The sequence below is a fragment of the Somniosus microcephalus genome, chromosome 1, assembly GCF_052327205.1.
Source record: "Somniosus microcephalus isolate GS21.2 chromosome 1, FLI_Smic_1.0, whole genome shotgun sequence".
Taxonomy (NCBI): Eukaryota; Metazoa; Chordata; class Chondrichthyes; order Squaliformes; family Somniosidae; genus Somniosus; species Somniosus microcephalus.
The window spans coordinates 435,816,422-435,839,079 of NC_140987.1; the positions used below are offsets into that span (position 1 = coordinate 435,816,422).

Below are 22,658 nucleotides of genomic sequence, written 5' to 3' on the forward strand. Positions count from 1 at the left end.
TCTCTGTTCTTGGAACCCCTTTAAAATTGTACCATTTAGTGTGTATGGTCTCTCTTCATTCTTCCTACCAAAATATGTCACCTCACACTTCTCTGTGTTGAATTTCATCTGCCATGTGTCCACCCATTCCACCAGCCTGTCTCTGTCTTCTTGAAGTCTATTACTATCTTCCTCACTGTTTACTGCACTTCAGCGTCTGCATTAAATATTTTGCAGATTTTTTTTGAAAGAAAAAGGTCTTGTATTTATATAGTGCCTTTCATGACCTCCGGACATCCCAAAACATTTTACAGCCAATTAAGTACTTTTTTCAACTGTAGTCACTATTGTAATGTAGGAAACGAGGCAGCCAATTTGCACACAGCCAGGTCTCCACAAACAGCAATGTGATAATGACCAGTTAATCTGTTTCATGATGTTGGTTGAGGGATAAATATTGGCTAGGACATTGGGGATAACTCCCCTGCTCTTCTTCAAAATAGTGCCATGGGATCTTTTATGTCCATCTGAGAAGGCATTCGGGGGCTTGGTGGGCCTTGGAAATACCAAGACTAAGACCTACAAAGAAAAGTGCACTGGGGCTGAACTGGAGGGAGAGAACATCTCATCTGAGGAACAGCACATCCGACAGTACTGCACTGGAGTGTCAGGCTAGATTTTTGTGCTTAAATCTCTGGAGTGGGACTTGAACCCACAACCTTCTAACTCAAGAGAGGAGAAAAATGTTTTGATTCCCTGGTGCCATTTTTATTAAACTTAATAAAAGCTGTTTTAAACTTGCATTTACATTGCCAGATTCCTCCAGCAAACTTGTAGCACATAAAGTTGGAAGGATGCGACTCACGGGTCGATTTTCATTAAGCTGTCGGGAAGGAGGCGGGACTACAATTTTCGGGTTTTAGTCCCGCCTACATCGACGTCCGGCCAATCCACGCGATTTTCCCTTGATTGACCTTGTTGAGCCCACCCAGCGGGCTAAGCAGGCCAATTAAGGGCCACCCGGCAACCGGTGACGTCACAGACTGAAATTTCATCTGTCAAGAGGTCTTGACAGATGAAATATCAGTGTTTCACAGATGTTTGAAGCTGTCAAACACTGACAGTCTGACTTCTAACCTGAGTCCTTCTACACAGACTCAGTTAGAACTCTCACCGACACTAAAAGCTGAAGGCTGTCACTTTTGACAGATCGCAGCCATTCAGCTTTCAATGCCAACTGAGTGATGGACTCCCGACGCCTACAGGAAGAAAGGCTGTTAAGGTAAGTACAGGTAATTTAAACTTCTTTACACACTTTAGACACACCAAACACACTTACCTTTGCACTCATGCGCCCATCACTCACCTGAACACCGACATTGCGACCCCTCCAAGTCCTTCAACCCGACGGCCCGCCTGCTCTAACCTGGCGTGGTTTGGAGCCGTCGGGAATCCCACACGACACCCCTCAAAATGGGGATTAGGCTAAACACTGCCTGTTAACTACCTGTTAATTGGCACTAATCCCTTCCCGCGGCGGGTCTCAGTGTGGGGCGGGCACCCACCTCCTCTGAAACTTACGTGGAGGCAGGTTTTGGGCGGGATGGTGTCAGGACCCCCGATTTCGGGATTTTTGCCCCCCGCCCGCCTAAAAGCCCGCCTCACGGCACATTGAAAATCTAGGCCACTGTGTCAGTTCACATTCTGTTACATCATTTGGATAAGGAGGACCACTTCATAATGGGAGACCATCTATAGGTGCAAAGATATCTCAGGCACTATGTACGCTCCGGTCGCTACTCTGGTACCTGTGTTTAAAGACAGTGCCACTCTTACCTGAGCATGTCTAAAGAGACTGGTCTCCATTGCCTTCACTGCATATGCGCTAACAAAGTTTGACTTGCAGATGACTTCAAGGACTGAAACTGGTCTTCCTGTTGCTGTCAAGTTCACAATTGAATTATGTGTCAGTGTAACAGGATTCTTCCTGGCTACTGCACAGGGTATCTTCCAAAATAGTCAATTTATAGTTCATTCTTGCTGAACGCAAGTGACATGCCATGATTGGCAGGAAAGCACCTTTATTATTGTCCCTGTGAAACAGATATACCAAGTAGAGAGTGCCTAGTAGCCTTCCCAAGAGTGAAGATTGTTAATAATGGAATGGAACCCATGTGGCCATCAGGGCTCTTTACGACAACGCCAATGCATACATGAACTGGGAGAAAAGCTCTCCATTAATGTACAGTATTATGGTTTATGACCATAAAAGTGTTATCCTGCATGTAAGTTCCTGTTATCCAGGGAGCATTGATAATGCTTTTATTCTGCAGCAGTTCACTCTGCCTGCAATGTTTGAACATGCTGAGAGAATGAAGCAAGAGCTGCCTTTGCATCAGTAGCTCATGACCCCATTTAGGATGTTCAAGTAACAATTGAATACTTAAACTACTTGGGCAGAATATTACTTTACAGTCCAGGTACTGTGTGCAAAATCATTACTGTTTTCAACATGCTGCACAATTTGACCATAAAAAGAGAAATGGACATGGGTGACAACATTGACTCTCTGAGATGCCCCTTGGCCAGGTGGAACCTCTCTGCCACTGAGCTGTTCCCTTGTCCATAAGAAATAGGAGCAGGAGTAGGCTATTTGGCCCTTCGAGCCTGCTCTGCCATTCAGTAAGATCATGGCTGATGATCTACCTCATCTCCACGTTCCCGCCCTATCCCCATATCTCTTGATTCCCTTAATATCCAAAAATCTGTCGATCTCTATCTTGAATATACTCAACGACTGAGCCTCCACAGCTCTCTGGGGTAGAGAATTCCAAAGATTCACCACCCTCTGAGTGAAGAAATTTCTCCTCATTTCAGTCCTAAATGGCTGACACCTTATTCTGAGACTGTGACCCTTGGTTTTAGACACCCCAGTCGAGCCCTGTAAGAATTTTGTATGTTTCAATGAGATCACCTCTCATTCTTCTAAACCCTAGAGAATATAGGCCTAGTCTACTCAATCTCTCCTCATAGGACAATCCCCCCCATCCCAGGAATCAGTCTGGTGAACCTTTGTTGCACTCCCTCCATGGCAAGTATATCCTTCCTTAGGTAAGGAGACCAAAACTGTACACAATACTCCAGGTGCGGTCTCACCAGGGCCCTATATAATTGCAGTAAAATGTCTTTACTCTTATACTCAAGTCCTTTGTAATAAAGGCCAACATACCATTTGCTTTCCTAATTGCTTGCTGTACTTGCATGTTAGCTTTCAGTGATTTGTGTACAAGGACACCCAGGTCCCTCTGAACACCAACATTTCCCAATCTCTCACCATTTAAAAAATACTCTGCTTTTCTATTTTTCTTACCAAAGTGGATAACTTCACATTTCTCCATATTATATTCCATTTGCCATGTTCTTGCCCACTTACTTAGCCTGTCTATATCCCCTTGAAGCTTCTTTGCATCCTCCTCACAACTTATACTCCCACCCAGCTTTGTATCATCAGCAAACTTAGATATATTACATTTGGTCCCCTCATCCAAATCATTGATACAGATTGTAAAAAGCTGAGGCTCAAGCACTGATCCTTGCGGTACCCCACTAGTTACAGCCTGCCAACCTGAAAATGACCCATTTATTCCTACTCTGTTTTCTGTCTGTTAACCAATCCTCAGTCCATGTTAATATATTACCCCCAATCCCATGAACACTAATTTTGTTTAATAACCTCTTGTGTGGCATATAAGAACATAAGAAGTAGGAGCAGGAGTAGGCCATACGGCCCCTCGGGCCTGCTCCGCCATTCAATAGGATCATGGCTGATCCGAACCTAGACTCGCGTCCACTTCCCTGCCCTCTCCCTGTAACCCCTAATTCCCTTATCTGCTAGGGAACTGTCTATCTCTGTTTTAAATTTATTTAATGTTGCAGCTTCCACAGCTCTCTGGGATAGCAAATTCCATAGATTTACTACCCTCTGAGTGAAGAAGTTTCTCCTCATCTCAGTTTTGAAACAGCAGCCCCTTATTCTAAGATTATGCCCCCTAGTTCTAGTCTCACCCATCAGTGGAAACATCCTCACCGAATCCACCCGATCAAGCCCCCTCACAATCTTATATGTTTCGATAAGATCGCCTCTCATTCTTCTGAACTCCAATGAGTAGAGGCCCAACCTACCTAACCTTTCCTCATACGTCAACCCCCTCATCTCCGGAATCAACCGAGTGAACCTTCTCTGAACTGCCTCGAGAGCAAGTATATCTTTTCTTAAATATGAAAACCAAAACTGCACGCAGTATTCCAGGTGTGGCCTCGCCAATACCCTGTATAACTGCAGCAAGACTTCCCTGTTTTTATACTCCATCCCCCTTGCAATAAAAGCCAAGATTCCATTGGCCTTCCTGATTACCTGCTGCACCTGCATACTAACTTTTTGTGTTTCATGCACCAGGACCCCCAGATCCCTTTGTACTGTAGCACTTTGCAGTTTTTCTCCATTTAGATACTACAAGAAACTTTGTGATATCCGGCACCGACGGGACCGGCGTGTTGCCAATCTATCAAAACTGCCAGACATACAAAGTTAATGTTGAAGCTTACGGAGGTTTTCATCTCCGTATCTGACAACAAACACTGTTGCTTAGCAACAGCTTCTAAAGAGTCGTCTGCAGCTGCAAGTGTCTCTAGCTGAAGCTGTTGCTATAGCTACAGACCTTGCAGTGGCTGACTGGGGGGAAAAAAAACGAGATCTAAAAAAAACTTACAGAAAACGGCTCCTGATTTTTGCCGTTAGATCGAGTATCCCGGACATACAACCTCCGGATAAACCAAAGTTTCCTGTAACTTGCTCTTTGATTTTTTTCTGCCAAAGTGCATAACCTCACACTTTCCAGTATTATATTTCATCTGCCAAGTCTCTGCCCACTCACTTAGCCTGTCTATGTCCTTTTGCAGGTTTTTTATGTCCTCCTCACTCACTGCTTTCCCTCCCATCTTTGTATCGTCGGCACACTTGGATATGTTGCACTCGGTCCCTTCCTCCAAATCGTTTATATAGATTGTAAAGAGTTGGGGGCCCAGCACTGACCCCTGCGGAACACCACTAGTTACTGATTGCCAGCCCGAGAACGAACCATCTATCCCAACTCTTTGTTTTCTGTTAGATAGCCAATCTTCCACCCATGCCAGTATATTACCCCCATTCCTGTGATTTTTGATCTTGATCAGTAATCTTTTGTGTGGCACCTTGTCAAATGCCTTTTGGAAGTCCAAATACACCACATCCACTGGTTCCCCCCTATCCACCCTGTATGTTACGTCCTCAAAAAATTCGAGCAAATTTGTCAAACATGACTTCTCCTTCATAAAACCATGCTGACTCTGTCCTATTAAATTATGTTTATCCAAATGCCCTGTTACTGTTTCCTTTAATAATGGACTCCAACATTTTACCAACCACAGATGTTAGGCTAACTGGTCTATAGTTTCCAGCCTTTTGTCTACTTCCCTTCTTAAATAAGGGCGCTACATTAGCAGTTTTCCAATCTGCCGGGACCTTTCCTGAGTCCAGGGAGTTTTGGAAAATAATCACCAATGCATCCACAATCCCTACCGCTACTTCTCTCAAGACCCAAGGATGTAAGCCATCAGGTCCGGGGGATTTATCTGCCTTAAGTCCCAGTATTTTATCGAGTACCACCTCCTTAGTGATTTTAATCGTGTTTAGCTCCCCCCCCCCCCCCCCCACCCCCCCCATAGCCCCCTGTTTGTCCAGTGTTGGGATATTTTTAGTGTCCTCTACTGTAAAGACTGATGCAAAATATTGGTTCAGCGTTTTTGACATCTCCACGTTCCCCACCACTAATTTCCCGGTCTCATGCTCTAAGGGACCAACATTCACTTTAGCCACCCTTTTTTCTTTTTATATAACTGTGGAAACTTTTGCTATCCGTTTTTATATTTTTTGCTAGTTTACTTTCATAATCTATCTTCCCTTTCTTAATTAATCTTTTAGTTATTGTTTGCTGGCTTTTAAATGCTTCCCAATCTTCTATCCTCCCACTAGATTTGGCTACTTTATATGCCCTTGTTTTCAGTCAGATACTATCCTTTATTACTTTACTAAGCCACAGATGGCTATCTTTTCTTTTACTCTTTTTCCTCAGTGGAATATATTTTTCTTGAAAGTTGTGAAATATCTCCTTGAATGTAGACCACTGCTCTTGTACCGTCCTACACTTGAATCTATTTTCCCAGTCCACTTTAGTCAATTCTACTCTCATACCTTCATAGTCTCCTTTATTTAAGCTCAGTACGCTGGTTTGAGATCCAACTCTCTCACCCTCCAACTGAATTTGGAATTCAACCATGTTATGGTCACTCATTCCAAGGGGATCCTTTACTAGGACATTTTTTATTAATCCTGTCTCATTACACAGGACCAGATCTAAGATTGCCTGCCCCTGGTTGGTTCAGTTACATACTGCTCAAGGAACCCGTCCCTAATGCACTCTATGAACTCTTCCTCAAGGCTGCCATGCCCAATTTGATTTGTCCAGTCAATATGAAAGTTAAAATCCCCCATGATTATAGCTGTCCCCTTATTATAAGCCCCAACTATTTCCTGATTTATACTCCGACCAACAGAGTTGCAACTGTTAGGAGGCCTATAGACTACACCCACTAGTGACTTTTTCCCCTTATTATTCCTTATCTCCACCCAAACTGTTTCACTATCTTGATCCTTTGACCCAATATCATTTCTGACTATTGCAGTGATTCCATCCTTGATTAACATAGCAACCCCACCTCCCTTTCCTTCCTGTCTGTCCTTCCTAATTGTCAAATACCCCTGTATGTTTAGTTCCCAGTCATGGTCACCTTGCAGCCATGTTTCTGTAATGGCCACCAGGTCATAACCATGTGTGGTTATTTGTACCGTCAACTCGTCTATTTTGTTACGAATGCTGCGTGCATTCAGATAAAGAACTTTCAAATATGTGTTGTGACAATTTATTCCTGCTTTTACCCCTTTTACTACTTTACCTTTATACATTCTGTTCCTTCCTGACACGCTCTGGTTTTTAATTCCCCTGCTACCTTGCTCTATTGCCTTCTCCGCTGTCATTTTTATTTTTTGCTCTCTTAATACCTCCTCCCCACTAATTAGTTTAAAGCCCTCTCTACAGCCCTAGTTATTTGATTCGCCAGGATTCTAGTCCCAGCACTGGCCAAGTGAAGTCCGTCCCAACGGAACAGCTCTCTCCTGTCCCAGTACTGATGCCAGTGTCCCAAGAAGCAAAACCCATTTCTCCCACACCAATCTTTGAGCCACGCATTTAACTCTCTAATTTTATTTACCCTAGCCAAATTTGCTCGTGGCTCAGGTAGTAATCCAGAGATTATTACCCATGTGGTTCTGCTTTTTAATTTGGCCCCTAGCTGCTCAAACTCTCTCAGCAGAACCTCTTTCCTTGTCCTATCTATGTCGTTGGTACCAACATGGACCACGGCAACTGGATCCTCCCCCTCCCACTCCAAGTTTCTCTCCAGCCCAGAGGAGATGTCCTTAACCCTGGCACCGGGCAGGCAACACAGCCTTCGAGACTCTCGCTCTCGGCTGCAAAGAACCCTATCTATCCCCCTAACGATACTATCCCCTACCACTACAACATTTCTTTTAACTCCCCCCCACTTGAATGGCCCCCCGTTCCACGGTGCTGTGGCCAGGTTGCTCATCCTCCCTGCAGTCCCCGTTCCCGTCCTCACAGGGAGTAAGAGCCTCAAACCTGTTGGACAAGAGCAAGGGCTGCGGCACCTCCAACACTACCCCCTGGATCCCCGTACCTGCCTCACTCCTAGTCACACCATCCTGTCCCTGACCACGGACTACATCTGAATTAATTAATCTCAAAGGTGTGACTACCTCCTGAAACATAGAGTCCAGGTAACTCTCCCCCTCCCTGATGTGTCGCAGTGTCTAAAGCTCAGTCTCAAGCTCATCAGCACGGAGCCGGCGTTCCTCTAGCATCAAACACTTACCGCAAATGTAATCACCGTGAGCATCAATGGTGTCCACCAGCTCCCACATTTCGCAGCAGTAACACATCACCTGCTCTCCCATTCTATGTAATTAATTAAATTTATTATTATTATTTAAAAGACCCTCTGCCCCTATTCTAGGTCAGGATCACACCTCTAATTAAAAGAACTTACCAACTTATAAAGGTTTTAAGAAGAAAGACAGAAACAACCCCTCACTCCCCACTTGACCCGAACACACTCACTTACCAAACTCTCAGCAGAAGCACTCTTTGTCACCCGCACTCCGTCTGTCACCTTTGCCACCCGCACCTTATCGAAAGCCTTCTGAAAATCCAAATACACCACATCCCCACCGGTTCCCCCTTATCTATTCTGCTCGTTACAACCTCAAAAAACTCTTAACAGATTTGTCAAATATGATTTCCCTTTCATAAATCTGTGTTGACTCTGCCCAATCCTATTATTATTTTCTAAGTGTCCTGTTACCACATCCTTAATAATAGATTTTAGCATTTTCCCTACTACTGATGTCAGGCTAACTGGGCTGTAGTTCCCCGTTTTCTTTCTTCCCTCCTTTCTTAAATAGTGGGGTTACATTTGCTACCTTCCAATCCGCAGGAACCATTCTAGAATCTATGGAATTTTGGAAAATGGCAACCAATGCATCCACTATCTCTATAGCCACCTCCTTTTAAAACCCTAGAATGTAGGCCATCATGTCCAGGGGACTTATCGGCTTTTAGTCCCATTAATTTCTCCAGAACTCTTTTTTTTAACTAATACTAATTTCTTTCAGTTCCTCATTCTCGCTGGACCCTTGGTTCTCCACAATTTCCGGGAGGAAACAACATGTTAACAAGCAGTTAAGTGGCTATAATCCTCTTCCCGCCGCTAGGTGTCGGGTCCATGTGCAAATTGGGGACCCGACACTTGGGAAGATGGATTGGAGGTGGCTTGAAATCCGTTGTCAATCTTTGTGATTTTGCCGGATGTCCCACCTCCAAGCCCACCCCCTGAGCGCCGGCAAAATTCCAGCCAAAGTATTTGTTTAATTTCTCTGCCATTTTCTTATTCCCCATTATAATTTCTCCTGTCTCAGCCTGTAAGGAACCCACGTTTACTTTATCTAATCTTTTCCTTTTTACACACCTATAGAAGCTTTTGCAGTCTGTTTTTATGTGTCTCGCTAGTTTACTCTCATTCTATTTTCCCTTTTTTTAATCAATTTCTTGGTCCTCCTTTGCAGAATTCTAAAATCCTCCCAATCCTCAGGCTTACTACTCTTTTTGGCAACATTATAAGCCTCTTCCTTTAATCTAATACTATCTTTAATTTCTCTTGTTAGCCACGGTTGGACAATTTTTCCCGTGAAGTTTTTATTCCTTAAGGGAATGTATATTCGTTGCGAATTATAAATTATTTTTTTTAATGTTTGCCATTGCTTTTCTACTGTCATATCTTTTAATCTAATTTCCCAACCTACCTTGGCCAACTTGCCTCTCATACCTACGTAATTTGTTTTGTTCAGGTTTAGGACCCTAGTTTTGGACTTAATGAAATCACTTACAAGCTCAACATAAAATTCTTACAAGCTCAACATAAAATTCTATCATATTATGATCACTGCACCCCAGAGGCTCCTTTACTACAAGGTTATTAATTAACCCTGTCTCATTGCACAGTACTAGATCTAAATTAGACAAGTCCCTCATAGGTTCCTTGACATATTGATCTAGAAAACTATCTTGAATGCACTCCATGAACTCTTCCTCTGCACTATTTCTGCAAATTTGGTTTGCCCAGTCTATATGAAAGTTAAAGTCCCCCATGATTACTGTGTTACCCTTGTTACCTGAATCTCTAATTTCCTGATTTATATTCTGCCTGACACTACAACCACTGTTAGGGGCCTATAGACTACTCCCACTAGTGTTTTCTGCCCTTTGTTGTTTCTTAGCTCCACCCAAACTGATTCTACATTTTATTTTCCTGAGCCAAGATCCTTTCTCTCTACTGTCTTCATTCCCTCCTTTATTATCAGGGCTACCCCGCCTCCTTTTCCATTCTGCCTGTCTCTTCTAAAAGTCAAATATCCTGGAATATTTAGTTCCAAACCTTGGTCACTCTGCAACCACGTCTCTAATGGCTATTACATCAAACCCATTTATTTCTATCTGTGCTATTAATTCATCTATTTTGTTGTGAATGCTTCGTACATACTGCCCCTTCCTGACCCACTCTGCTTACCTTTACCCAGATCACTACTCTGCTTTACAGCCTTGACATTTTTCTTACTGCTTTTGAATTTACCCCTTCCTGAATCCTCCCACCCCCCCTTAATTCGTTTAAAGCCCTATCTACTGCCCTAGTTATTTGATTCGCCAGGACACTGGTCCCAGCTCAGTTTAAGTGGAGCCCGTCCCCACAGAACAGCTCCTCCTCTCCCCAGTACTGGTGCCAGTGCCCCATGAATTGAAACCCCTGCCTCCCACACCACTCTTTGAGCCACGCATTTAACCTGCTAATCTGTTTGTCCCTATCTCCTGCAGCAGAACATCTTTTGCGAATTGGGGCGTTTGCCCACCACATTTCCACATATTTCTGCAGTTAAATGTATGGCAATCACTAATTATGAACGAACGACAGTTTTAACATGGTAAGAACTCCACCTTCCCCTTTAATGGCAAGCAGCAGCCCTGTTGAGCACTATTGTCTGACTGGGTTTTGTGACACCCTAGCCTGTGAGACTGCTGGCACGGCTCCCTGCACCTGTTCATCCTATGCAGGGAGCCTAGTACAATGAGGAGGATGAGTCAGCCTTGCAAAATTTGGCATTCTTCACTCAAAGCACAAGTACACATGGGCCAGTCTCAAAAATATGTACATTACAGGAAACTTTCTGGTATCCGGCACTGACGGGACCGAGCTGGTGCCGTACCATCAAAACTGCCGTAGAAACCAGCGCTAATGTTAAAACATAAGGAGCTTTTGAGCTCCGTGTGAATCAACAAACCCTGTTGCTTAGCAACAGCTTCAAAACAGTCGGCCGCAGCTTAAAAGCGTCTCTGTAGCTAAGCAACAGCTTCAGCTAGACCTTGCAGAGCCTGACTGGAAAAAAAAAGCAACGAGAAGTAAAAAAACTTATAGGAAACGGCTCCTGAATTTTGCCAGTAGATAGAGCTTTCCGGACATTTAACCTCCGGTTAAACGAAAGTTTCCTGTACATCCTATAAAAACAATTTTATTTCAACTCATTTCAATTTCGATATCATTTTTCAGCGATTCACTATTTTACATCACATTTCAGATTGAGGAGTGAGTGATTGAGGTGAGAACAAATTAGGGGTGTGTAGATGTATTCTGAGGGTTAGACAGGATTGGATTGGATGAATGCTGAGATGTTTCTCTAATACTTAGATTCCTCAATTTGTATATTAAATCAGAGGGTTGTGAGGCTGTGGAATGCACTACAAGAGTTAGTGATTGCAACAGAGACCATGGGAGTGAGTGTGGTCTCTATACCACCCCATTTTTCAATGGGAACGGGTTGGTCACAAGACGAACATCAAAGAAAAACTTAACCACTACAGCCATTTTCAATATAGGCGGCCAGCACTCCTACTGAAAAGAGGGAGGAGCCTCATTCAGCAATGCAAATTGGGGTCCTATAGGACCTCAATGGCATTTTCTTTCAGGAGCACACAGCGCAGGACTGCCTACTGCCTGAGTGGAAAGTGGCCGTAGCCATTGTCCCTTAAAGGGATTGCACTGAAAAAGTCCAAATGGTTTGGTACAGAATTTTTTTAAGATGCAGGATGACCATAATTGCCCTTCCTACACCTCTCTTTTAAAATTTTTTTTTTTTTTAAATCCACCTAAACATTAAATTACATATCCGCCGCTCACTCCCTTGATCAGCCTAGCTCTCTCCTTTAATGGAGTTCGGTTAGCTTGGCTTCACGGATTGGCTGCCACATTTCCCACTCTCCAGAACAGGGAGCTGCCTGTCAGCACTTGCTTACCGCTGGCAGCTTGCCACTTCCATCCTAATGAGGCATGACCGTTAAAATGGTATGGGCTTCTCGCTACCTACATCGGGCAGGCTGGCATTGCAATTGCATTCAACCGCTGCGTGTCCAATATACACTCCCCCATGTCAGCATTTAAGAAAAGATTAGATAGGTGGTTGTAGAAAAGCGGGATAAGGGATATGCGAACAGGGCAAGTTTATGGGATTTGTAGTACTGCATATATCTTAAACACCATCTTAGACTGATGGGCCAAATGGCCTGTTCCCATCTTGTAGTTTCTATGGGGGAAAAATTCAGGTGTTTGCGCCTTAAGAGGGTGCCAATTGGGGCGCAAAGCAACTAGAGGCCGGGCGCGGCGATGTTTGTGCTGCTCGCGAAATTAACTAGACATTTTGCAGCGGCGCTAAACACTTCCGCCACGATCTCCTGCGCCGGCAGATTGTGACGTCAGTCGAGTGCGCAACGCCCCGTTAGCGACCCAGACCGGATATTGAGTGGCGCCCCCTGCCTTACCGCCTGCCACTAACAACGACAGGTTGAGGGGAGCATTATGCTGTCAGAAAGGGACTAGGGGAGCGCTATTTAAAGGCGACAGCTTCCTCCCTTTTTTTGTCAGTGACATTTTTGCACCACGCAGTCAGAGAGAGAGAGAGACTTCTGGAGAGATTCGACGCTGTGTGAAGGAGTTTTGAGTACTGAGCAGCACTTTGCAGGTTTATTTTGATTTACCCTTCCTTGCTTTGCCAGCACTCTGAGGTAGCGCCTCACTCCTCGGCGTTTGCGCCTTAAGACATAGAAACATAGAAGATAGGAGCAGGAGTAGGCTATTCGGCCCTTCGAGCCTGCTCCGCCATTCAATGAGATCATGGCTGATCATCCAAATACAGTACCCTGTCCCTGCCTTCTCCCCATATCCCTTGATCCCTTTAGCCTTAAGAAATATATCCAACTCTTTCTTGAATATATTTAATGAACTGGCCTCCACCGCCCTCTGTGGCAGAGAATTCCACAGGTTCACCACTCTCTGGGTGAAGAAATTCCTTCTCATTTCAGTCCTAAATGGCTTACCCCTTATCCTTAAACTATGACCCCTGGTTCTGGACTCCCCGGCCATCAGAAACATCCTTCCTGCATCTAGTCTGTCCAGGCCTGACAGAATTTTATAGGTTTCGATGAGATCCCCTCTCAGTCTTCTAAACTCCAGTGAGTATAAGCCCAATCTCTCCTCATACGTCATTCCTGCCATCCCAGGTATCAGCCTGGTGAATCTTCGCTGCCCTCCTTCCATGGCAAGAACGTCCTTCCTCAGGTAAGGTGACCAAAACTGCACACAATACTCAAGGTGCGGTCTCACCAAGGCCCTGTACAACTGCAGCAAGACATCCTTGTTCCTGTACTCGAACCCTCTTGCTACGAAGGCCAACATACCATTTGCCTTCTTAACCGCCTGCTGCACCTGCATGCTTACCTTCAGGTGTGAAGCGCCTGATTTAGTGCTCCAATCACCTCCAGGGGCGATAAAAGCCAAGTTTGCTGTCCGAAGCGATTATTCGCGCCAGGCGCTGAACTTTGCGCACGGCCGACAACAGCGCCCCAAATGGGGCGATACCAATTTTTTCCCCCCTATGTAATTTGACAAGTGCAAGGAGCTCATGGACTTCTTTGTCACTAAGATTGAGACCATTGGTTCAGTTGCTTTTGCTGCTTCCTCTTGCTCACCAAGCCAAACATCCCCCAAGCGCCCCCTCCCCTTGCTCTGAACCTGCAGCTCACTAGTTTCACTAAATCGCTAACCACTCAGATTCCCTTCCTGCCCCCATCTCCCCGCCCCCCCCCCCCCCCCTCCCCATGCTAGTAGATGTTGTAAATGGTTCCCTCTCCTTAGGTAGTGTCCCCTTCCCTTTCAAAACTGCCGTCATTCCCCCCTCCCTCTCCCTCATCCACCTCCAAACAAAAAACTCAGCTTATAGCCCTCTGTCTTTGCAAATTACTGGCCCACCTCCAAACTCTCATCCCATACATCATCCTGGTGCTGTTGGTTCCTGAGCTGCAGTTTATGGACTAGCAGCCTTAAAGAACAGGCTGATATTGTCAAAATAGGTCTTTATACTTTTAACTTTTTGAACAAAAAATAGTTTTGCTGTTATAGGACTTGTAGCAGACTACTGTTAGTCTTTTGCACTTAGTGACGGAGGCAGTGTTAAGTACTGTGCCACCAACATCCCCCCGCCCCCCACCAACATCCCCATCCTACCCCTTTTTGTGACATGGCTTACTTGGTGGCAGATAAGTAATTCATCTGACCCTCTCCTGAGTCACTTGCAACTGATTCCCTACTACAGAATAGGAGTCGCCCCACCCTTGACCATACACCTGCTCCATACCACCTAAAATAAAAAGAGAAGTCTCACAGTTAGCCAGTGCCCTCCTATTCCTGGACCAACTTGTTTCATACCTACACTTGTTATCCCTGTCCCTCCACCTACTGCTTGGCAAAACGGTGCCACACTTCTATTACCTCCCTCTAAGGTAGACTACAGGGGCACTTGGTGTGCTGCAAGCAATCCCAGCCATGGCACAGCAGCATTAATGGGGGCTGGTTGTTAAATTCAGGCCACTCCGGGGCCAATATCTGCTTTCTCAATGTAATAGTCTGTTTATCTTGTGTTCTAGCTTCAGGCTTCTCTGATGGTTCAGTGGATAAGTACATTGCTTGATGTGGTTCAGAGCTAAACAGACCAGGGTTAGTCCAGTTTCAATCCCCAGTCCATGCTGAGTCAGCTGACTTCACCTGAAACAACTGCAGGATGTGTGTATTCCTGTCATTATTCCTGAGTCCAGGTCCAAACTCCTAACTGCTATTCAGTAACCCTTCTACCAAGAGCGATTTTCTGAGGTCAGGTATGGACAGACTGAAGCTTAACTGTAATGTGTATAAGAACACTGGGTTTTGGTATCCCAACAAATATATGCCAACAAGGAGCCAGACGGCTCCTAAACTCATTAAGGAACCGTCTGAGGTTTTACTGCCAAGTTTTAGGTCTAAGAGTGAATGATGCCTGAGTCAACTCACCGAACTGCCTTATACAGGAAACTTTTTTTTTTATCCGGGACCGACGTGGTGCCGGTTCATCAAAAATTCCGGATAACCGAAAGCTATAGTAAAAGATACGGAGAGATGAGAGCTCCGTATAAAGCAACAAACCCTGTTGCTTAGCAACAGGTTCAGAACAATGGCCACAAGTTCCAAGCGTCTCTGTAGCTTAGCAACAGCTACAGCCACACCCTTGCACAGCAACAGTTCGAGGAAGGCAAGTACAATATGAAGTAAAACTTACCTGAACCTACTCCTGAATTTTGCCGGTTAACTGAGATTTCCGGTTATTTAGGTGCCGGTAAATTGAAAGTTTCCTGTATTAACCAGTTCGGAAAAACTTTGAGGTTATATTCCCAACCCTTGATTAGGATGCCCAAATTATCAAAGAAGTCATACAACAAATCATGCACTAACAACTATTTATTGGTTACAAAGTCATAACTTAAAATTAAACATTGGATATATGAGCACTTAATAGATATGAATAGCTGTATTCGGTGTTACCTAGCAATTTGAATAGCAACAATTAATGGATAGAGTTACTTAACAAAATGAGTAGCAGAGGTTGCGCCGGCAATTCAGTGTGTCGCTGTAAATCGGCATTAACAGATGCTGAGTACTAATTATGGCAGCAATCAGTCTGTGATTATTACGATTGGTGAGATTATTTTAACATTAAATCCCTAGATAGCTGACACCTGTCTAGCAAATATCTGAGTTTATGTGCGTGATTAGCAATGTTCCAGTGCTTATGCGACCTTGTCCTTATCAGCAACATGGCTAAGTCGATCTCTTTCCTTCCCTGGGATACAGACGTTGGCTCCTGAAGTGTCGAGGTGACGAACCCCTTCGGCAGCAGGGTTATTTGTTCCACATGGAACGTCAGTTCCAGCTAAACCAACCTTTTGCTCGAGCAACGTTATCTGAGCTAGCTGGCTTGCCTCTCACCTTTCTTGATCTCAGACACTCTGCCTATAACAGTCTGGTATAGCCTTACAATCTAACTTCTTGCTCTGGCTGTCCAAAGGTACCTTGCACTGGATGAGTACCTTTTCACATCTGCTAGGTAAAAATCTAACTACAAAGAGAATCTACATCCAACAAGATATTTTAAGAGAATCTAACTAAGAGAAGCTATCTTTTCTACTCACTGACTACAGCGTGCTCTATGTTACAGACTGGAGGAGTGTAAAGCCCTCTATTTTTATATCTTACTTTCAAAGAGAAGCTTGTTCCATTAAATTAACCAATCAAAATGACACATATATTAGAAGGGTATGCCCCTTTTTTGCCAATCACATCTGAAAAATGTGGTGTTCCTGCGAATGTAATTTAGCCATTGTAGTATGGCCTCCCCTGAGTTTGACAGAATTTGTGTCTGCGGTTTATGACTTCTCTACCTATAGATCTTGCATTTCTCAAGGGTTTTGGGACTTCATATCTCGATCCCACCTTAACCATCAAGGTATTCCATTCCAGATTTTCAGGAGATGTGATATGTTTGTCTCGCTAAGAGCCCTTATCGAGGTCTAAGCCATGGGGTAATTGCCTTATAACACTAGTAAGGAATGTCTAAACATGCCTTCATGGTGCATTTAACTGGCCTGATTAGCTGAGAAAATTTGTTAGTTAAAAGCCTTGGTGGTTTGAATTAGCCTGTTCTGCAGCCACGTCCCAGCATTCAATTCAACAACTGAACTCAATATTGAGTGGGCAGCTTTCAAGCTAAAATTCCATTTTGGGCAATTTTCAGGCAGTTTACAGGACATTTTCCTTACATTTTCTCTTTGATCAGTTTGCCAACACTCACTGTCTAGGCTGCCACATGAAGAAAACACTTGAGTGAGATACTGGAGCGATGCTAGCAACTGAATTCATGTACCAACAAAAGTTAATGACATCAGGAGAGGAGACAAGGGGGAAAAAGTTAATCTTGAAACAACTGGGTAGTGGAGTGGGCCAGCACTAGACTTTCAACCTCAGTTCTAATCCAGTTCAATCAGTTATCTGGACTCAGAGCAGATTAATGCCTTGTATTCATTGAGAATTGTTTATTGTCTGTACACACTGTAGGTAATGATTAACAAAATAATTCTTCACCATTTTAAGAGGCTATGTGATGATAGGAATATTGAATTTGTGACGTAACAGTTTTATCATGTTCTTTTGTATGTTTATTTTTTTGTGTTTGCAGTTTTAACTTTTTGATTAATTCCCTTTTTTTCTCTTGCTGCTTTTATTTAACCAGATTTTATCTAACCAATTAATTTTGTAATTTGTTTTAAGGTCGAAAATTAAAGAATACGAGACCATTCCAAACAGCAGAGGAAACCGACTCTTCAGTTCTACAAAAGCAACAGGACACCACTCTCTCTATTGTACCAAGGATTGGTGTCCCAAGGATGCAGAAATTTCAGTGTCAACCCCTATTCCTTGCTGTGCTACAGTCCATTGAGCCTGATATGGTATATGCAGGCTATGACAATACACAGCCTGATACATCTGCTAGTTTGTTAACAAGCCTCAATGAACTTGGGGAAAGACAACTTGTGCGTGTTGTCAAATGGGCAAAGGTCTTACCAGGTAAGAATGTGAACTGTTTTGAGTACTGTGTTTTACTGGTATCATGCAAAACATGAATTTATGGTAGACGTCCTGTAGAAATAGGAAGAACAGAAATGTAATTTACTAACATGTTTTATTATTTAACCCACTCCCACTTACAGGAGACATAAAAAATCAAGCACTCATTCAAGGAAAAAAAAAGCTGGTTTGTTTTTAGAAGTTGTACTTCATATAGCCAGTTAGCGTACTCACTGGGTAAAAACTGTCAATTCACTTGCAGCTAGCTGGTATTTATTTTGGGTATTCAATGACTGACATCTTAGGTTGTGATAGTATTTGTAGAAATGGCAGTGTACATTGCTTGTAAAATTACTATTTCCATTTGATACATATACAACTCTCACCATGGGGTGTGTTGTATTTATCAGTTAACCGTTACAGAATTAAAATGTGTTGCAATTCTTCACTATCTTCTGGTATCTACTGTTCATCTAGCAAAGGCTCAAGCTCACTTTCCATACAATATATAAACCACTCTCACCTTGGTGTATACTGTACATAGCAGTTTTGCCCTTATAAAATTACTTTGCACTTTCATTGTTCACTCATTGTCTTCTGGTATCTGCTGGCTACCTAGTAAGCCCATGTTTGTCAGTTGTCTGATAAGGAAAGAACATGCATTTATATAGTGCCTTGTGTCCTCACGACATGGCAAAGTACTTCACATCAGTAAGTTATTTTGAATGCAGTCACCATTGTTATGAGGCAAACATGGGAACCAATTTGGAAACAGCTAGGTTTCTTGAATGGCGAATTAAATGAATGACCAGTTGATCTGTTTTGGTAGTGTTGATTGAAGGAAGGCTGTTGGTCAGTCCACCAGGAAATCTCCCTGTTCTTCTTTGAATATTTAAATGAGATATTTTATGTACACCTGAAAGGGCAGACATAGCCTCAGTTTAACATCTAATCCAAAAGGTTGCAATTTCCACCAATGCAGCACTTCCTCAGTACAGCACGGACGTGTTGGCCTAGATTATGTGCTCAAGTCCTGGACTAGGGCTTGAACCCACAATGTTTTGACTTGAGTGAAGCAAGCTGCCACTATAATGAACAAGTAGGCAGCATCTTCCCGGGGGTTCTGGGGGAGGTAAGTAGGATCACTTTAGGGTGAAATTGGCACCAAAATGCCATGCCTGGCAATGGTAGATTGTAACAGTTAACTTTTTGCAGCAGTCTAGGTAATCAGATTCATGTGCCAGGTAGGCCTGCAATATTCCAGTACATTGTTAATCAGCTAAATTGCCTCTTTACTAGGAACAGGGTGAGAGGACCTGTCATAAAGATTCTTCCAGGATTCAGATAACTCTTCAAACCAGTGCCATAATAGATGAGATGTTCTTAGGGGGACAAGAAACGGGAAGCTATGTGCTGGTAAGCTGTACGGTTTTAGCTGGTTGAACTCTAGCAGTAACCCTATGCATATATGGAGTTCCCTAAGCTCTGGGTCTTGCCATTCTGTACCTAAGCTTTCTGAACTTGTTTCTTTACAGGTGTCTCCCTCCATATTGAACAAATAGAAACTTTCTCTCTCTGTCTACCTCTCTCTGTCCTCTTGTTGCCCTTAGGGATCTAGGAGGCAAGGTTATATTGCCTATATTGGAGGAAAGCTCAATGGACTCGCTCCTTCCCAAGAAGGTGAATGTACAGATAACACCACAATTATTTGAGCTGATGAGCTCCATCTTTGCTGTTTATGGTTCACTAAGGAGACATTCTCAAAACTGTGACATCTCCTGCAGTTAGACCAACAAACCTTGCTCATGTATGGGGTGGCTTTGCCTGTGGTAGTGAAAGTCATTAAAAGCTTCAACTTCCATGGCAAAAGGCTTCAACTTCCATGGCACTGGCACTTTTCAAGCTGCCTTAAGGGACATCTGACAGATCAGTTAATCTGCAGTGCACTGTTGTTCACATGAGGGTACTGATACATTGGCTGGAATTTTAATTTGGAGGGGGGCGGGAAAGCGGGTGCTGCAATGCGGTCGGGAAACCCAGGAAAACTGTTTTCCCTCAAGCCTTGCTAAATTTAACAGCAGGCCTGATTAATATTTTGAATCTCTGTTTCCCGCCTGCAGCCAGCCAGATGGAGAGGTTGTCGGGTGGGTAGGCCTGCGGCACCAGACCGCAGAAAGGAGGGAGGGAGGCTTCGGGGGGGGGGGGGGGGAACGTCGGAAGGTCAGGGACCTTCGGAGGGGGTCAGGGACTGCAGATCTTCAGAGGGGGTCGGTGTCGTGGGTTGGGGGCCGGGGGTCGGAAGCTGGGGAGGGGGCTAGGGATCAGAGATCGGGGAGGAGGGACGGCTGCAGATCCGAGGCTAGAGGAGGGATCGGAGGCTGGATTGGGGGTCGGGGGTTGGAAGGCTGGGTGGGGGGGGAGGGGATGGTTCGGGATCAGAGGGGAGGTCGGGGGTCAGAGGTCGGAAGGGGGGGTGCGGGCGGATTGGAGATCGGAGGCTACATAGAGCGGGGGGGGGCGGTTGGTCGGTCGGAGTCCTTGGGGGGGGGAGATCAGAAAGGTTGAGGGGGTGTTCGATCGCGCGGGCACTTACCTCCTGGATCCAGCAGTCCTCGCCGCCTTTTAACTGGCGGGTTCCCCGAGGCCTGGGAAACCTGCCCGGCCACAGTTAAATTTAAAATGGTGGGTCAGCATGAGAGACACAGCCTCATTATAATATTTAAAGTGCCAACCCGCCTCCTGCGAGCAAACAGTTAAAACAGGAAGTGGGCGGGTTGGGGTCGTGTTTCAGATTTTTAACCCAACCCCCCATTGTTTGTCAGGTGAAGGATTTCATCATTATTCCTAACAACCAGCAGCGAAGGAGAGCTATTCACATTTTTTGACGGGCAGGCTTCCCAAAGTGCAGAGTCTCATTGATGGAACCTGCGTTCGTATAGGCAACTTTCCCCAATGTAATGGCATTTATGAATAGGAAGGGTTTTCAACAGTGTCCAGGTTGTAATTCACATCATGCAGGTAGTTGCCAGGTATCTTGGAAGTTGTCACAATTCATTTATTCTACACCAGTCAACAGTCCCACCATTATGTTAAGGCATTTCCACCCTAGACAAATGGGTCTTGGGCAACTTGCGGGTCATGGCTGATGACGACACAAATACAGAATCCAGGAACTGTAGCAGAAAAAAATATAATGAGGCACCTGCCTCCACAAGGATACAAATAGAGCATACAATAGGCATGGTGAAACAAAGATTCCACTGTCTGGATAAGTCCAGGGATGTCCTGCTGTGCTGCCCCAAAAAAGTATCAGGAGCAGAGTCACCATGTGGAAGGTGCAAGAGGAGGGTGAGGAAGGCCAAGAACACGAGAGAAACAATAAGGCAAGTCTGAATAGTAGCCAGCTCCACTGGAGCAGCAGCATCGATGACAAACATTTACTAGACAACCATTCACTTAAACTTGGAAGCTCCAGCACAAGCATCGTTGCAGCATGTTCCCAATGAACTGTTGCACCAGTCCCAAATTATATCATGGCCTATTGCTACACTTCACCCACCATTCATCAGAAATGCAAAAATAGGGTCAGAATAATGCAAATGAACTCTCTGCACCAATTAAAAATATAAATCCAAAAGATTATTGTAAGAATGTTTTCTGTGATCTCAGTGGGGTAGATTTTCAACTTGACACCCGCACGTAAAACCAATGCGAACGAAGTTCAGGTAATTTCTATAAGGGGCGGCCAGTCCACAATGCCAGTTTTACACCAAGGCAGCAGATTTGTATTGGTAGAGGCCTGGAAGCAGGTCAGCTGTCCACCCTGTTAGTTGTAGCATAACAGTTGTCTAGTGAGATTTAAAAGAAAGAGAATGGGGGAAGAATTGAGTGAACTGGTGACTGAGTGGAGAATGAAATCATTCATACAAGTTAGTGTAAGAAGATATGAACTCCAGAAGGTGATGCATCTTTAGTCAAAACTAAGGGAGTGACTTCCAAAAACAATGAGGTTGAAACAGTGAGAAACGGAATTGGAAAGAGTGATACAGCTTGCATTTATATAGTGCCTTTATGTAAAGATGCTTCACAAATATGCATAAGGAAAATTGACACTGAGCCAGGAAGAAAGGTTAGGAAGGAAGACCAAAAACCCGCTCAATGAAATGGGCTTTGTGTGGTTTTTAAAAGGAGAAGTGGGGAGGCAGGGTGGTTTAGGAAGGGAATTCCAGAAAGTAGGACCCTGTCGGCTGAAGGCTTTGCCTCCACTGGTAGGGCGAAGAACGGGGCTTACACAAAAGGCCAAAGTCAGAAGAATGGAATGTTCAGGGGGATTTAGGACTGGAGGAGATTGCAGATGTAGGTTGGGGAGAGACAATATAGAGATTTAAAGATGGGGACAAGGATTTTAAATTTAATGTTTGAGGATGGGGAGCCAATGTAGTTAAGCAAGGATGGGTGATAAGTGAGTGGGACTTAGTGCAGGACAGGATTTTGGAGTGTGGGGAGGGGAAGACAGCAAGGTAGCTCTTATATCTTTCAGGCTATCCTTTGCCTTCATAGCTGCTAACCCCAGTGAGGAATAACAGGAGCTGTTGGACGCCTCAGTATCTGCTGATCCTTTGCTGTCAATTCCACCTTCAAGAAAAGTGTGCCATGCAGCTTACATACCCTTTTGCTCACAATCTTTCATTGTTTGCAGGGGTTGAAACGATATCTTGCAAATGAGGCAGGTGTTTACGACTTAGATTTGTGCCATGATTGATTGGTCCCACAAGAAATAAGGAGGGTGCTATAACGTGCTGGCTTGCTCAAGGTCACAAGCATTGCAAGCTAGAAAACCGATTGTTGTGATGCTGGCTACAAACAAGACCTTTAAACAGTGCTTGCATTGCAAAATAGTTTAAATGATTGTTTTGTTT

At 44.2% G+C, this 22,658-nt stretch overlaps 1 protein-coding gene across 3 annotated transcripts in view; it reads left to right on the forward strand.

Moving 5' to 3' along the window:
- Positions 1-22,658, forward strand: part of ar (androgen receptor) — a 397,247-nt gene that overhangs the window by 292,090 nt on the left and 82,499 nt on the right. For all 3 annotated transcript variants that reach the window (XM_086000827.1, XM_086000832.1, XM_086000842.1), the window contains exon 4: positions 17,443-17,739. In XM_086000827.1, coding sequence (XP_085856953.1) covers positions 17,443-17,739 — 297 coding nt within the window. The remainder of the gene's footprint in view (positions 1-17,442; positions 17,740-22,658) is intronic.